The sequence below is a fragment of the Aphelocoma coerulescens genome, chromosome 5 (genome assembly GCF_041296385.1).
Source record: "Aphelocoma coerulescens isolate FSJ_1873_10779 chromosome 5, UR_Acoe_1.0, whole genome shotgun sequence".
Taxonomy (NCBI): Eukaryota; Metazoa; Chordata; class Aves; order Passeriformes; family Corvidae; genus Aphelocoma; species Aphelocoma coerulescens.
The window spans coordinates 20,308,989-20,326,500 of NC_091019.1; the positions used below are offsets into that span (position 1 = coordinate 20,308,989).

Sequence of the window (17,512 nt, forward strand, 5' to 3'; positions counted from 1 at the left end):
AATAATAGAAATAGCAGCCTATCACATCTTTCTCTTTCTTCTTTGTCTGCTGCTGGCTGACAGACCCTCCCTGCTTCTGAAGGAATGAAGAGGCTCACTGTGTTATCTTGGCACTTCAAGGACCATCTCTCTGTAAGCCTGCCTCGCTGTGCAATTTCTGCCATAAGCAGAATTAGTCCTGCAGAGCCTACACACAGCTCCTCTTCCCCTCAAGGGTCTAAATATACTAAAAAACTTCAGCTTATTCCTCTGTGCTGTGCTGTGCATATGCAGGATTTGCACAATACACATTTCTATAATGGGGATTTGTTACAATCAAGGCCCAACGTGCAGTCTGTCAGTGATAAATTAAGTCAGTGAAACAGCAAGTCCATCCTTACCTCCTTCTCCTACACAAACACATGTGGATTGAACTTTTATTGTTTCCTCCAGGTAGTCTGTCAGTGCTGCAGAAAACCATGCAGACCTAAGGAGTAACTCCCAGAAAACACTGAGATATGCAATTACATCATACCTCAGGCTACATGAGGCTACTCTTCATGAGGCCAGCCAAGGCTCTGTGGTAACCTAAAGACTACCCAAACTTTGCACTAAACTTAGCAGTTCACTTGTGATAGCAAAGAATTTTTGACTGCAGTCTCCCCGCTTTGCTGAACTGACAAAGTTAGCTGTATCACACGGCTCAACCCCATCTGAGCCTCCCACTCTGACTGACAGAAATACCTGGAGACTCCTTGCTCATTACTGTCAATGGAAATGTTACAGTTTCATCTCATTATCAGTGTTCACAGTACAGATAAAGCCATTCTCGAAATTAACTTATGGGTGCATGGAGGAGCATCTCATTAAAGCTCAGTATCTCAGCCATGATTCACTCTGTTTTGTTCCTTTTCATGCTGGCTGAAAGTACCAACTACATGGGTAGGTAAAACTGTTGGCTTGGAAAGCTCTAAGGCTGGTTACTGTGTGTGCTTCAAGGGAAAGGGAGTCATAACTGGATTACCTTTCTCTGTGAAGAGTGTGGCGTATTGTTATATATTCCTGCCTTCCTTCCTTCCTCCCTTCGCCCCCCAAACCAGAGAGATCACAAGACACCAGTATCAGCCATGCTGGGCTGCATGCCAGGAGAATTAATGAAGTGGTGTAATAGCTCACATGGAGGCCTAGTGATTGGCAACACACTTAAAATGAATCTGCAAGGTAGGAGATCATAGCGTTGCTGCTGTGTTCTGTTTATTACAAGCACATCTCTTCCGTTCCATTGATTTCTTTATTAGTGCATTTTAAGGCCACAATGTGGGGGCTGAATCTGCTTGAAGCACGGAGGTTTGAATTCCAGCACAGCTTATGGGAAGGAAGCCTCCCTTTGAGACTCCAGATCTGGATGATAGAGCTGGGTGCTAACAAGAACAGGAACCCTACCGAGAGGCTCCTGAGGAGTTTGAAAAATCCTACAGGGCAATTGAGGCTGGGCTGGTTTTTATACTTCCTCTTTTTTTTTCCTCGTGGAAAGAAGGGAACAATTTTATTCCCCTTGCTTTGTGTCAACTGCAGAGAGGACTGCATTTCCTGATCTAGAGGGGAAATTGGAAAGCAGCTCCAAGCAACAGATGTGCAAAATCACAGAATAGCTTGGGTTGGAAGGGATCTTTAGAACTTAACTAGTCCAATGCCCCTGCAGTGAGCAGGGATATATTCAACTAGATCAAGTTTCTAAGAGCCCCATCCAATCAGACCTAGAATGTTCCCAGGGATGGGGAATCTACCACCTCTCTGAGAAACCTGTTCAGTGCTTTACCACCCTCAGTGTAAAAAACTTCCTCCTTGTATCTAATCCACATTCACCCTTTTTTAGTTTAAAACATTATCTCTTGCCCTATCACAACAGGTCCTGCTAAAAAGTCTGTCCTCATCTTTTTTACAGTCCCCCTTCCAGTACTGAAAGTTTGCAATAAGGTCTCCTGGAGCCTTTTCTCTCCAGACTGAATAACCCCAACTCTATCAGTCTGTCTTCACGGGGAAGATGTTACAGCCCTCCAACCATCCTCATGGCCTCCTCTGGGCCCACTCTAACAGGTTCATATTCTTCTTATGCTATGGACCCCTCAAAGCTGGATGCAGTGCAGGTCTCACCAGAGCAGAGCAGAGCAGAGCAGAAGGGCAGCATCCCCTCCCTCTCCCTGCTGGCCATGCTGCTTTGGATGCAGCCCAGGACACATTTGGCTTTCTGGGCTGCAAGTGCACATTGCTGGCTCATGTCCAGCCTTTCCTCCACCAGTACCCCCAAGCCTTTCTCAGCAGCACTGCTCCGAATCCTTTCATCCCTCAGCCTGTATAGATTATACTGAGTGTCTCCCTACACAAGTACAGGACCTTGTAGCTGACCTTGGCATCACAGCTCCTTGCTTTTCATCTGTGCTGCTAAGAGCTTAGATCTTGACTTGACATGGACAGGAGAGAATCAGTGGGTCCCAGTTTACTCATCAACCAGCATTCTATCATATCATGAACTTCAAATACTTTTGCTATCCATTATTCATGACTTGGAAAGCAGAGCCATACAGCCTAGGAGTGAGAGGCAGTGGCTGGGCTTTAGAGGGAACCCCGATGGCTCCATGTCTGTCCTGAACTGCCTTGGCCCAGAGAAGAGACCCAAAAACATGAACTGTAACAAGCTGAGGTGGGGCCTGGGCTGAAGTCATCAGAATCACACAACCGAAGGCCAAGAAGAGTCAGTCTGCATGGGAGGAAGTGGAAATCTGCTGGTACTGTCTGGTTTCTGTGCTTGCCATTAAAACAAATTCAGACACAGCTAAAAGCTGGTGTAGTGGTGCCAGGCTGCAGCAGCTTGATGCAGCTGCTGCCCTTGCTACAGCTCAGTGCCACAGCCCCTGCACAGTCACCACAGCACTGGGAATTGGGGAGCATGGTCCAGTGGTGCCCCAAGGCAACTGAATTCCCATGGAAATGTCTTTAGACTGCCCCTGCAATATTCGTACAGGCAGGCTCCTTTGTACCTGCATTTATGCCCTGCCTGTCATTGCAAAGGACCCTGCTTCCTCCCTGTCACTCCTGCATGGGAGCTGACAGAAGCAGTGCGGAGCATGAACACCAACAGCTGCATGCAAGCAGACAGCCTAAAGAGGACATGCAAATTCCATTTAAGAACCCCTAGATACATTTATTTTTACATCCCCTAATATTTTTTCAAAGCCTCTTCTTAAAACAGTCAACACCGCTGCTTTCAGTTCCCAAAAATTATATGGTCAGTGAATGCAAACATACCAGTATACACAGATGAATCCAAACGTGAAAGCCTTGATTTTTATATCTGTATGTGACACCTACAGTGGTCTGCTTTTCACTGTAAAGCACTTAAGCCTCTTCTTTTAGCTTTCTTCTACACTATGTGCATCATGTAAATTTATTGTCTTGCTGGGAAACACCACTGTTTCCCACCAGCGTAGGTCTCCAGGTCTTCAATGAAACCCTTACTATAGGCAACTTCTGTGTCTGGAATCTGTCCCTCATTTTTGTAAAACGCTTTGAGACACTCACCCACAACTGGTTTCTAACAAGCTGTCCCCAACCTGCAGCGATGCCATCCCGAAGTCTGCTATCCGGATGTTGTTCTTTTCATCCAGCAGTAGGTTTTCTGGTTTTAAGTCCCTGTGGCTATAAAGAGAGGGTCAAAATGTGAGTTAAATTATCCACAACAGCTTCCCACTACAAATCTTGTTCTTTATTCAGAACAGCATTCAACCTGTTTTATTACTTTAATTAATTTAATTCGCTTTCCTGTCCCAGGCAGGAGAACACACATATCCAAGATCCAATCCTTGCAGTATTCTAGATCATATCCCAGATGCCCACTCCTGATGTATACAAGGCCTGCAGTGTCCTGACAGGAAAGGAACATCTTCAACTTCCAGTGATACCAACACAACATGAGGAAAATAGCAGGAGGAGAATTTCAGCTTGGATTCAGGGCTGATATACTCTATCACATGACAGCTCATTGAGGTAGGAGGCAACACCATCAATACATTCTGTCAACAACAGGAAACAAAATGAGTGATATCCAGAGAAAAAACATTCTTGATGTAAATGCTACTGCAAAAAGCTCCTATTAGGACTTCTTTACATAGGCAGAAGGCTTTGAAATAATTTTGGGTAATTAGCTCTGATGGAGAAATCCCTTCAGCTCAGCAGTGCTTTTAACTGAGGGTGTCAGCAGTAGGAAGGAGAGAGAGGATTCCCTCCTTTGCATCAAAGTTTGATTCTCTAATTATTTGTCAACATGGGAAGAGCCAGGCAGCCACAATCTTCATGGTGGCAACTCCTGCTCCAAATCATATATTGACAAATCTATTAATTTCTATTGCTTGCAGCCAACACCACTGTGCACCCATGTCTGCTTTTAAGTACTTAGGTGCTTCTGTACAACTATAATATTCACTTGATTTTATACCCAAAGACAAAAGTCTTGCACAAAATTTGTGATGATTGTGCTTTTTTTTTCCTTTTTATTTGCAACTCTTGGAAAGTCACAGAGATGAGAGAAGCACTTTGGGCAGACCAAAGAAAAAGCTCATTTCTTGGTTTTCCTTATGAATAGGCAAAATGACTCTGATTACAAAAGGTCTAAACAGCAGTACCCAAACAGGCAGGACTGCCAGCTTCCGTGGACAGGCAGACTACAAACCTGTGGGAAATGGACGTCCAACAACACTGAGCGTCAGGCAAACAGCACCCACTTGCAAAAACTTGCAACTAAAAGCAGTTACACTGACCAGAAGCTGAACTCTGGCAAAATAACTGAACTGGCAAAAGAATCGGGTGTCAGGATAGTCAAGTGGCACCAATCATGGAAGGCAGCCTTATCTTTGTGCCGTTTCCTCTTCACTTTTTAAAACATTCCTCTAACATTCCTCATGCACCCAAGTGCAATTTCAGCCCTACAAAAATGTAAAGGTGGACAGTCTCTTCCCTCTCAGAGCAACATGAGCAGCATGACAAGGTCTTGGAAATTAGAATCCTCTGATTTGAAGAGAAGAGGAATGATCAGTTAGAGACAACTTGTAAATTATGCAGGTAAATTCCATGTAAAACCAGAGCACATGGTAATAGGACACCTGGGGACTGTAACAATTATTTCCAAAGGAGACTCCTGACAAAACAGCACACATTGAAAGCAGTTACTGGTCATCCACCTCACTGATTTGTTCTCTCTTGCTTTTTAAAATGTAGTCTCCAACCCTTCGTGTTAAAACGGCCTTGTTAGCAATGAGAAAGCAAATCTGTGGATAGGAATTGTGGTTCAGATTTGTGCATCTTTTCATCTGAAAATACAAAAAGGTGCTTTGCTTTATCAAATCTGTATTTCTCATAGAAATCCAAGGTTTGAGATAATGGAGACTGAAGACTTACTGGCTCTTAATAATTATCAAGATAGTCATAACTAGTTGACAAAAAATGCAGGAGATGAGTGACAAGGAAAGGTTCCAGAGGCAGTGAATGATCAGTTAATGGCCAGGAAAAGAACCCCTGAATGTCATCATCAAGGACAGCAGTCCCAGACAAAGGCAAGATCATCAACACCTGCCAAAGTTTAACACTCCAGCAGTGAAATGGAGTGAAGAGACCACAGTTCTAAGGCAAGTGAGGAAAGCTGGATGCTAATGAGACAGTATTGTGTGATTTCATCCTTCCTCCAGCAGACATCCTGGACAGTTCTCATCTTACAACTGCTTTCATTAATGGGAAGACCTTATCCAGCAGGGGAGGTGTGCTGCAGTTCCCCTGTCTGAGGATCAGTGCTCAGGGGCAGGTAGCAGCCTCTGCAAAGTGAGCGCTGCTTGTTTGATGCTCTGAAACAAGAAACCGCCCCACAGCTCAAGATGAGTGTGTGTCCTTCTGCTGTGGAGGGTTTTAAGTGGCTATAGCTGTCTTTCAGTCTTGGCAATTGCTCCTGGCTGACAGCTGAACAGATACATGGTATAGAAGTTGAGGGTGCTGCTGCCTGTGACCGTTCCACTGCTTGTGCACTGCATGATATGGTATGATTCATATATGCATTCAGTCTGTAGCAGGCATACTGCTGACATGTGACTTTTGTACGTAAAAATTGAATCCTCTGCTTATCCTAAAATTGTGTAGGTCATTTAGAGAGAAGGAATGACCAAGGTGGAGCATGACCTAAGCACAGAATGTCCACAAGCCTGGATGTGCACTCACAACAAAACATCTTATTTCAGGAACATGGTGCAGCTAAAGGAAATGCAAAAATACTCCCTGTCCATGACTGAAAGCTTCCAGTCTTGGCAGATCTGCCACAGGCCCCAGCTGGAGCACAACGTATGTGAACCTTGAATCAGTCCCACTCCCAGAGCACTAGGAGGCAGTGAAAGGGAAGGGACACCACCTTTGAAAATCTGGCCAACATTCAATCCTGGAGTCTCCTTCTCCCCATGTCATCCTGTCTTCCCATCAGCTGGGATCCACAACAACAGTTTTAGGCCTGGGTTTTTAGGGAGAATCGAGGGGGGAAATGAGGTTCCTATAAAGTGGCATGTATATTATGGGGGTTTTTTTGAGAGCTGCTGCAAGAAAGAGAGGAAAAAGAGGGTATCACCACCCACATTCCAAACATGGAGTAAGCTTCACCTCACTCTGCTGCACAATGCTTTTCCATGGATGATCAATCTGATGGAGGTCTTTAGGCAGAGGTGCTGACCCAGCTCCCAGTGAGAATTTTGAAAGCCTTAAGTTGGGATCTGGGGATTTGTGGGACTGGGATAGTATGTGTGAAAGTAAAACTGGAGTAGCAACAGACCTTAATGTGTTTCTTTTCTTTTCCTCCAGACACTCATCAAAATAAAACCAAGAAAACTTATCAGCTCTTCACTATAGAAATTATCACTTCACTGAGCAGAGAGGAGAATGTTACATTTATGGCTGCCTGGCCCCCAAAATACAAGAACAGTTTTGATATAGTAGTTTTGTATCTCTCTGGCCCTTCTCCATCCCTTTTTCAACAGTCTCTAGTTCCCAGTATGGATGGTTAGTATAGGAATTTCATGGCAGCCTGAGCACGGATTTTGTATTTTGGCAGCACTGCTCTTGGAGATCAGAGTGCCAGTGGGATCAGGCAGTACTTGCACATTCACCCACAAGAGTATTATGTGACCCAGTGAAAATTTTCCTCTAGTCGGAGCATTTCTCTGATATCCATCTTTGGGCCACTTTGAATTTGCTGAGGCAGCATCCTGGGGATAGGAGTCAGGCCAGGAGTTTGCACCAGGGCGGCAGAACCAGCATCGCTGCCACTGGGAAAGAGACTTCCTCTTTGCATTTCCCATCTTTCTATTGCCAGCTTTACAAATGCCAAGGGGAAGGGAGAGGAACATATGGGAATAGGGAAGGCTTGTTATAATTTACCTAAGAGCCCAACAGCCCGGACTGCCTAATGCACTCACATTTGAAAAGAATTCTCTTGTGCCAAAATGAAACAAAACAAAACAAAAATCCCACTGTATGTGGTAATTACTTGGCACTAATGGAACAGTGCAGAGTAAATGCATTTAATTTGGTTCCATTCCAGCTGATCTCTCTGGCTCTCCATGTCTTATATGACCGCATCAACTCCTCTCTCTGCAGGTGAACAAAGGACTCGTTACCCTTTTCTTGTTCTAAAGGCTCTAAAGCTGTAGGGGCTTTATCACACGGCTGCAAAACCAGAAGAGAAGAAAGCAGCTTCTTTTCTGACAAACACGGCAAACTCTCCAACTGAGCCTTGCATATGCTGAGAAGGAATGCAAAAGAGAGATGGAGGACTGCAGAAGTCAATGTAACCCTGATCCATAGGGGCCACAGACTCCCAGAGCTCCTCAACCAAGACAACAGCACAAGAAGCCAGCCTCTGGAGCCAGCATCCAGTGGATTTTCGAAGGGAGAGTGTGTGAAAGGGAGCCGTGGAGCAAGCCATGGCAGGGGAAGCACACACTGTCAGACTCTCTGCAACACCCCTCTTTCACAAGTTACAACAAAGGCTTTACAATTTCCTTGCAGCATAAGATGGCTGCAGAGACAGCTCTGAAAAAATTGTTCCAGGGAAATAGGCACCATTCTTGGAGGTGGTGCATGGAAAATGAAAGGCACAGATATGCATTAACATGTTCCAGCTTCCCACTAACACACTGGCCACGTTTGCTTTCTAGTCACTGCCAGAAACAGTTCCTTTAGTTCCCTCCAGTGCTTTTCCAGTCCATCCTCCTGCTCTGAGAATATCCCTATACCTGTACTGCAGCAATTGCAGAAGCAGCACAGTCTGCCTGTCACCCACGGCTACCAGAGAATTCTGCTGTAGGGATGGACTCTAGATCTTGGATTCAAAGGAGCTATGTTACCTGGCATGAGATGACAAACGAAGCCATTATTTTAAAGTGATGTTTGAGCTGAAACGTTCATATCAGTTTCTATGACAACTCATTGTAGGTCACAGATTTCTAACCCAAGAAACCTCTTAATTGGAGTAGTTGCAGGTCATTTGTACTAATCAAATTGTTGGCTACTTTGCAAATGCTTTTCTCACTGACCCCAAACTCCCAGTAGGGCCAGACCACAGAATAATTGTTCTGCAGTATGCCTCTTAAAATGCTTGATGTGATGCAAATAACTTATCAGTAACAATTAATAGCATGAGAAGCATTATTTTAAATTTCATGAGCAAAAAAAGCCTTTAATATTATTTTCTCTTGCTTCTGTAAATCAGATCCAAATGTAAGATAAGTTTTATCTACCTACAGAACATTCTTGGTTTATAGCCATGGTTGCTATGCTCAAATTTAGTAAGCTTTCACAGAATTCTGCACAACAAGTAAACATAATTATAGCTAGGAAAAAGGACAACATCTATAAACATATCAGGAATCCTGGGGAAGGGTTTGTATGCATAAAATGTTGCTTGCTTTTTAACAATTATTTCCATTGATCCATTAAAATACACTGTTTCTCTGGGCCAACCTCTCCTCAAAGCATATATTCCTGTATTTCAAAGCCAGAACAGCCTGTCAGGTCTGATCACCACTGCTGCACTTCCCAGAAAACGTTACCTGGTTATGCTTACAGTAAGACTATGCCATTTTTGAGTTTCCAGTGGCTTACATAAAGAAGAAAACTTTAGCTGACTTTAGCTGAGCTGGTAACTTTGCCTTTGGCATTGCAGCTGCTGCACTTGATGGGTTTTCTCTGGTTCCCTGTACAAGGGATATCTGAAAATTCCTTACTGTTTTAGTGAGTCTTGAGCACAAAACTGAAACTACTGGATTCAAGTAATGATTGGTGAATATCAGCTTTTTTTCAGGGGAAAAATGTACCCTTCTCACTTCTGATGGTCTGAACGAAAACTTGAAGGCTCAAGTACCAGAAAAAAAAACCCAAACCAGCAACCAATTTTATTAAGTTCCACAATTTCCATACCAGTTTCACATCTGGAGACTTTGAGTCATGATTTCAAAGTGTCCATCTGCTGAAGTCTTCAGCATTTGACAGACCCTCGCTGCAGAACACCCCAGCATAGTGGAGAGGGCAGGGCAGAGCAGGAGTTATGAGGAGGGTGGCACTACATGACAGAACATGGCACCTGGCATTCTTCAGCTTCCTCTGTTTCTCAGAGACACCCCAGATTTCTCCCTAAAAGCATGCTTCCCTTACTGACAGCGCTCTGCACCTCCTGCCTGCAGGAATATACCACAGATTTTGGCACTACTGCTGTGAAATCTTGAAGCGTTATTTCCTGAGGAGCCTTTCCCTCCCTGCACTGAGGGAAGAACACGAGGCCAAGCCAAACAAAGCTCTTATTCATTGCCTCAGCCCTCTAAGTCACACACCCCCATGCCTACGCAGGCACACACAGACACTCTCCAGCAAGAGCCTTCCTTGGGTGTACTCAAACAAGCACAGCCCCAGGCAATGGAAGGAGAAAGGGCCCTCGTAATTGTCATTTATCAATATTCATAAAGAACCTGCCTTAACCCCTCTTGTGGATGCTCAGGGAAAAAAAAAAAAAAAAAAAAAAAAAAAAAAAAAAAAGAAACACAAAATGAAACGCAACTAAAATAAAAATAAAATGAAATAATAATCTCACTGCTCATTACCGCAGGGGATTTCCTCTCAATGTCACCACTGCCCTGCGCGGTAATTGGCATTATCTGTTATCTCTGAAGCCATAATAAGGTTTGCCACGGGGCATTTTCTGTAATCATGTATTTATTTGTCAGCTCCTCAGCCGCAGCCAGCCGAGCGCAGCCGGGCCGGGCCGCGCGCGCGGCGCAGGGCAGGGGCCGCGCGGCGCCAATGGCGGCTCGCGCCGGTGATGTCACGCCCAGCCAATGAGGCGCCCGCCAGCCCGCCCCGCCCGGCGCTGCAGCATTCCCCACAGACACCGGGAACGGGCTCTTCCCGAGGAAACCCAGGGCTCCTCGTCTGCCCCCCGACGTGCTCACACATTGATTCCCGCAGAAAATACAGCCGGGCACTGAACCAGCTGAGCGCTGCCCCGCACTACGGAGGCAGCACGTTCAAAAGGGGCTATTGATTCGGGGCACCCAGCGGAAGTACCCTAAAGGCCCTGAATTTAGGAGAGCAGACACACCCAGTACTAGGTGAACGGCATCTTAGGCAAAGGCCATCTGTTATGTCCAAAGAAAACGTCCCAAGCTCGGATAGCCTTCCATCGGTGTCCGGGGAACCTCAGGTCCCTGTGCCGTTCCCTGCGCGGCTCCTCAGCGCGTCCGCTCCAGGCACTGCAGCACAGTGCAGAGCCCTCGGAGCACAGGGAAGGGCTGCAAGGAGAAGCGAGAATGCTGCATCACCGAGCCAAGTGCTTGCCTTGCCAGCTCAGGCAAGGCAGCGAGGTAGCACAGATCCCACGGGATATCCCTGCGTGGTGCCATTCGTGCCCGTGGGTCCCTGGCGTGGCACGGTGCTCTGTACACACAAAAGTCCTCAGAGGAGCCTACAGTGCCTTACCCATAAGCGTTCCCCCACGGCCAACCTGCACCACAAAACCCTGTGAGTGACTGCACCACAGAGTGAAGTACATCAAATATTCCCCCACTCTTTCCAGTAAATAAAACAAGAAGAGAAAGCACATACATTTTTAAAACAACACACAGACTCAAGCCCCACACCTATTCTGCTTCCTTTTCTCAGCTGCTTGTTTGAAAACACCTCTCGGACAGAGGCGATCTCTCCACGCAGTAGCAGCAGAAGCCTTTTACTGATGGGAGGAGGATTGGGGAATCCTTTCTAAATCTTTGACCCAGGAATGCTGGTGTATCAATGCGTTTTGAGCAGTGAATGCTGAATGTAGTTACATACAGCTGTTAAAGTAAGCCACAGGTATTTTGCAGTGTTTTGGGATGTACAGGAAGAAGATGGGACTGTTACATGGGGCTGGGGACACCAGGCTATCAATCTACTCTGCCAGTAGGCTGGAGGCACCCACATTTAGTCATTAACCAAAGCAGAAGCCTTCATTTTTCAATGTGGTCATAACTGGATAACCTGGTTGATGAGATGATTTGTCATTTCACTGCCCCACGACAGGACAAGGTCAGGCTTCATTGCTTAGGAAAGCACATTAAGTTTTACACTCACATATATATTTATGCATGCTCTGATTTTCTGAAAACTGTCCAGAATATAGCACAGAATATAACACACAACACACAAGTCTCAGAGTGACCTGGAGGCAGAGCTTATGATTTACTGCTAACTTACCCAGCACTAGATGCTAGTCAAGTGGGAGTTAGCAAGGAGATGGGATTTACTTTCAAATAAGACTGCTGCCCACAATCCAATATGTTTAACAGAGGAAAATGGATTCCTCAAGAGAGACATGCATCTGCCTAGAAAATTTCACATAGCATTAAACCTGCAGAGGTGCTTGTCTGTCTGTCTGTCAGTCTGACAGCCTCACCACGATCCTCACTCAGTTTATTAAAGTCTCCCAGATCCAGAGGTATCCATAACAAGTCCAAAGCAGTAGCATGTATGTGCATATATGTGTGCTTTAGCAGAAACTTCTCTCCCAGTGGAGATTCTGATTTCTCTGGAATATTCATTTGGAAGAGTAAACAATTTCTCTTCAGCTGTACTTAAACATTTCTGAGTGTTGTTGGATTGGATCCCTTAAGTACTAAGCCAAGTAGGGAACAGAAACATGTATGTATGCAATCCACCAGTGGTTACACTGCCCAGTGTATGTAAAAAATAACAGCTCTACAACCTACCAAGGATCATGCTGGTTCTAAGAAGGTCATGATCACTCAGTGTAGTTGAATAGCAGGGAGGAAAAATTGTGGAATTCACAGAATAAAACTGCTCAGAGGTCACTGCCAACAGAGAAAACTTAGATCCTCTACTTAGGGCATGCAACCTGCTCTTGGCTTCTCTGGGAACTTCTCTGACTATTGTAACTCTGCCTGTGTCAGATAGGCATTGTCCTCAGGACCTTCTCACCCAGATCCACCACCTTTGAACTGCCTCTTATAAGAAGAGTATAACAGCATACTAAGAGTATGCTGTTATACTCTTCTTATACAGTATACTTTTCTTAATATTATCCTCAAGAAAGGCTCTTCTTTCCCTTTCAATTTATTAGAAATACGCTCTCTTACAGATCACTATTTCCTGTTCAAAGGACTCAGAGAGTAGGGGGAGGGGGCCAGAAGAGCAAGTTAAATATTTAACATCCATTTTCGCTGTGGCCATCTGGTTTGTGACTTTTCAGCATAGAACTGAGGTTACAGAAAATCCCTGTATGGCTACTGAGAAGTAACCACACAGTGATTATGCAAATCCAGCTACTGCAGTATCTCTGAGTGGTCCTTGGCTTCCTGGAGTGGGGGATCTATGGCTGGCTGTGGCTTTGGAGAAGCAGCCAGGCAGACATAATGTAAATGTTCTCCCCCAGCCAATCCAAATGCAAGGAGCTGCATTTGTGAGAAATGAGCAGGCAGTTATGGGTCAGTAGCTGTACAGAAACTCTTGTGCTCAGACTGATTGCAACAACTTGATTTCAGTATAATTTAAATTATCTCAACTTGCTGGAGATGAAAGAGAAACTGGTCCAATATAAAATGGCACCTGAAAGCACAGGTTAAACCACACTCCACAGTTAAATAATATGATGGAGTTAGCAAGAAAATTCTTCCCTACTGGAAAGGAAATTAAAAGCAACAGTGACTCAAATGCCCAGAGGGAACTCAGTAAAGGTTGCCAAAAGCCCGCAGGTTTCCAAAAACGGAAGGAAACCATAAAACAACTTTGCTGTATTTGCAGTTGTCCGAAGTTTCTTCGGGGTTTCCTTTTGCTATAGTGTGTGTAATTCTTAGTAATTAGTAAGTGGCACAAAAATTATAGAAATGAAACTGTTTTTCCTTGGTGGTTTTGGTTTTCCTGTTTAAAGCCTTCCCTGTGAATGAATTCCTCTCCAGTTGGAAATGATGGACGACAACCTTCTCCATGAAGAGTTTACCTGTGACTGATACACTGTCTCACAGCTGGACAAGAATTAAAAAATACATCAGCACTTTACCCAATGCTTTTAGAGCTTTACAACATCAGTTACTTAAAAGTATCGAGATGCCTTTATTATGTAGCAGGGAACGCCCATTGGAAATGGCTGTACTCACCATATTGAATGACTATGGCAGAAGTCTAAAGCAGAGATGATTTGTCGGAAGAACTTCCTGGCTTCTTTTGGTGTCAATCTTCCCTTTTTTACGAGATAGTCGAAGAGCTCCCCACCTGACACATGTTCTAGCACCAAATACCTAGAAAAACACAAAGCCAGGATTTTGTAAGTATGTGATCACACCAAGCCCCTCACACTCACACAGTTATATACAAACACCTCTGTTTATACGTAGTCAAGGAGAACACTTCCAGAAATAACAGTGGAAGAGAATAGGAATTTTAAAATCAGGAGTGATTAATATGTTTGACAGGGGTTCTGCAAACTTCAGACCTGCCATTGTTGGATTCAGTGTCATAGCAAGACATAATCATAATCAGGAAGCTAAAAATTACTCGAAAGACCAGAAGGGGAAGTGTAGGTACAAAAATGCTGTTAGTGAAGATTTTCTTGCTATTTTCTAAGTCTGTGAGAGACTTTTCTCTCTCACAGAAGAGGTGGCAGGGAATGTAAACAACCAAGCCACCAGCAACCTTGAAAAGTCTTGTTTATGGTATAGTAGAAAAATATTTTGACAATGGATGTTTTAGGATTTTAGCCAGTCACCCCCAAGGGGTGGCTGGTCCTTTGTCCAATTAGACTATGAAGAAAAAAGTCTATAAAAGAGTTTGTAAAATAATTAAATAAATCAATCTTGCTGCACAATTCCTGCCTGCTGGATCTTCTCTCCTGCTCCTCCCTATGGCTGCGGGACACGGTGATACACCCTAGGGCCCAGGCCTGCGGTAATAGGGAAGCAGAGAATAATCAAGTATGAGCTTCCACAGCAGGTCTTAAAGCTATAGTGGAGTAACACTTTGTATCAAGAAGCCACAGGTCCTTTAACCAAGCTGACAATTCTTTTATAAAACAGCTGTGGCAAAGCTCCACTCAGACAGAACCAGACACATGTCAAGAAACCAGAATGAATTAAAAGTAGGTGAACAATGTAGATTATGAAAAAAAAAAAGAACTACATGTGTGTGCAGCCTATAAAAGCTTCAGCTTTTGCTGCTGAACAGCAGTGATTTGCTGGAGCAGCTGCCTGGCCTTACAACTCGCAGGTGAAAAATGTGGCACTGAGTGAATAAATGTGGCACAAAGGGGACCTAGGAGCAGGAGAGGAAACTCCTGACCTCATCCAGCACTCTTGGCAGTCATAGAGCGAAGAGTGAAACCTTCTGGAAGTAAAGGGCTTGCCATGGATGGACCATCTTCTTGTTTTAAGTAGGGCTAATGAAAGGCAGCCAAGCAGACGAAGACAGTATAAATCTCTGGAAATGTTGCCTAATAGTGGGAGTGAAACAGTTTTCCCAGGGAAGTGGCAGAACACCATCAACTGAACCCTTTAAAAACAAACAAGTTTGAGTGTACTTCTCAGTCCCTGCCTCCCAACAGCACATCAGACCAGGCTGAACTGTATGTGCAGTATGATCCCTCAGCCCTTTGCTTTACAGCAGGATAGTTTTACTACCAGAATTAATCCTCAAATTTGAGTGGGCAATGAAGAGTAATTAATCCAGGATACTGTATTTTCTGTACCTCAAACAGCATAATCTCCACAGAAATTTCAGAATTTGAAATGAAAAGTGGAGAAGATTAATATAAATTTGGGGTCTTTATTAGTCCTGTTTTCAACATTTCCAAAAAGCTAGGACAGTAGAAGGACTAAAAGCAGTTCTGAGGAAAGTAAAGTTTGCTCAGTGATAATGGCATTAGCCTTCAAGTTGCAAAAGTGGGACCTGAACTCCTGGTCCATCATCATCTCCTGTGTAACTTCCATGTGTCAGTTCCCAGCTACAGAAGGAGAAAGCACTTTTCTGCCTTACAGAAAGAAAGACATTAGTATTGTCTTGCCAGATAAATAAGTACTAAAAGGGCATAAAAATTGGACAAAACTATAAAATTATGGATTTTAGGGAATTAAAATTGTAGTTTTGCATTTTTTGATCAAAGCTGAAATAGTTACAAGAAACATAGTAATGTTGACTTTTTTTTCCATTAAAATCGGTTAAAAAAGAGAAAAATCTTAACTTGAAAATCTCATTTGGAATATGTGGGTTATCTTCTCGCCAAACAGATGAGTAGTTGCCCACCTGTCTGCTGGGTAGACCTTGGTAATTTGGAGATCACTTTTTATAGACATGACATTTTTTGAGCAAGTCATTCAAACACAGAAGAAAGCTGATACGCAGCACCCACGGGCACTGGGGTTTCTACGTTGTCAAGTCCCAATCCTTGATTTCTAAGCCTTGGCTAACAGACAGTCTGATACGAAGGTTTGCTGTAGCATTCATTCTCCCTCTCATATTAGAGACAGATCTGGCTAACTATCCAACATGGCAGACCCAATCTTGGCATGGAATCAATCCTAAAATTCTTCTCGACAGCTTGCTTTCTCACTGTGCCCAGCAGAAGCTGGATACAGCAGTGCATCTTGCCCCCAAAATTCAAACTGCTAGCTGCTTTCTTTTTCTGGGAGGTATCTTACAAAGATGATTGCAGTTACAGACATACAGAACACCCTCTACACTGGCTTCAAACAAATAGTTTTTGAAAAATACAGACCCAGCATTTCTGTCACCCACAGCAGGAACTGCGAAGCAATTTATTTTCATCAACTTCATCTTATTAAAAACACTCAACAAAAATGCACTGACACATATGAAAAATAAAACAAATTGAGAGACAGGGAACATTTACAAGATTATTAATTTTTTGCTTGCCACCTAGAAGCACTAGATATAATAATGGAAATGAACAGGGGAGAGCATTTGAAAAAGATTTGTGCCTATGACAAGTCAAGGGACAGAGAAGCACAGAGACGATGTATTCTGATCTGACAAAGCCCCCAACGTGACATGAGTGAGAAGGACGACAAACACATTCCTCAGTGGCTGAGTGCAACAAAAATGCTGCAGGGATCATTCCATAAGCACTATGTGTCTAAGCTGCAGCTACGATTTGTGAGTTCAGGTTGTTATCTGCCAGGCCTATTCCCTGTAGTACCTTGCAGGGTTTTTTAGGACAGCCCCCAAGTAGGAGACATTCTGTTAAACAAGGGCATAATTCAGCACCTGCCCCCATCTCTGTGCAAGCCAGCGTTCTGCTGGCACATTACCTGGCACAGTAGTACACTTGTTCTTTCCAAACAGGCTGACAAAGAGGGGTTTCAACATTTCCAAGTGTTGCACTGGTTCGGAGTACCACTGGACAGCTACACAAACCCCACTAAGTGCTGCATATCTGTATCTGCCCATCTGTGTGTGTGTGAGTGTGCCTAAGTGACTCCACAGAAGAAGAGAATAAACACTCTGAAAAGCCAAACAGAAAACGCAAAGGAAAGAAAGAACATTATTCCCTAGGCTGGAAAATAAGACATACAGACACCACATCTTTCCTGAATCCATGTCACAGAAAAGAATCCAAATCTTCTATGTTCACATCAGCACCTAAAATCCTTTACTTTGGCAAAATGCTATAGGATTGGAAGTATGCCAATGCCAGCTCTTGGAGGATCTAGGAGAAGGTAAATAACACGTAGCCTGTAGGGGAAAAAAACACGAAGCAGCATTTTCATGAGTCTCTCTTCCCTTTTATCTTTCCCAGATATGACAGGTTTTCACTTCATTATTGTACTACTTTTCCCATTTATTCTAAACAAGCAAGCAAATTCTGAAAATCCCAAAACAGTAACCAGAACTTCTCTCCTATTACATTTAGAGATGAAAAGCAACGTATTGGTGAATGAAGTTTTGAGGGTTTTTAATC

At 43.9% G+C, this 17,512-nt stretch overlaps 1 protein-coding gene across 2 annotated transcripts in view; it reads right to left on the bottom strand.

The window, feature by feature from the left end:
• BRSK2 (BR serine/threonine kinase 2) overlaps positions 1-17,512 on the bottom strand; it is a 310,856-nt gene that overhangs the window by 78,951 nt on the left and 214,393 nt on the right. For both annotated transcript variants that reach the window (XM_069016975.1, XM_069016976.1), the window contains 2 exons: positions 13,701-13,841; positions 3,559-3,675 (listed from right to left, as the gene is read on the bottom strand). In XM_069016975.1, coding sequence (XP_068873076.1) covers positions 3,559-3,675; positions 13,701-13,841 — 258 coding nt within the window. The remainder of the gene's footprint in view (positions 1-3,558; positions 3,676-13,700; positions 13,842-17,512) is intronic.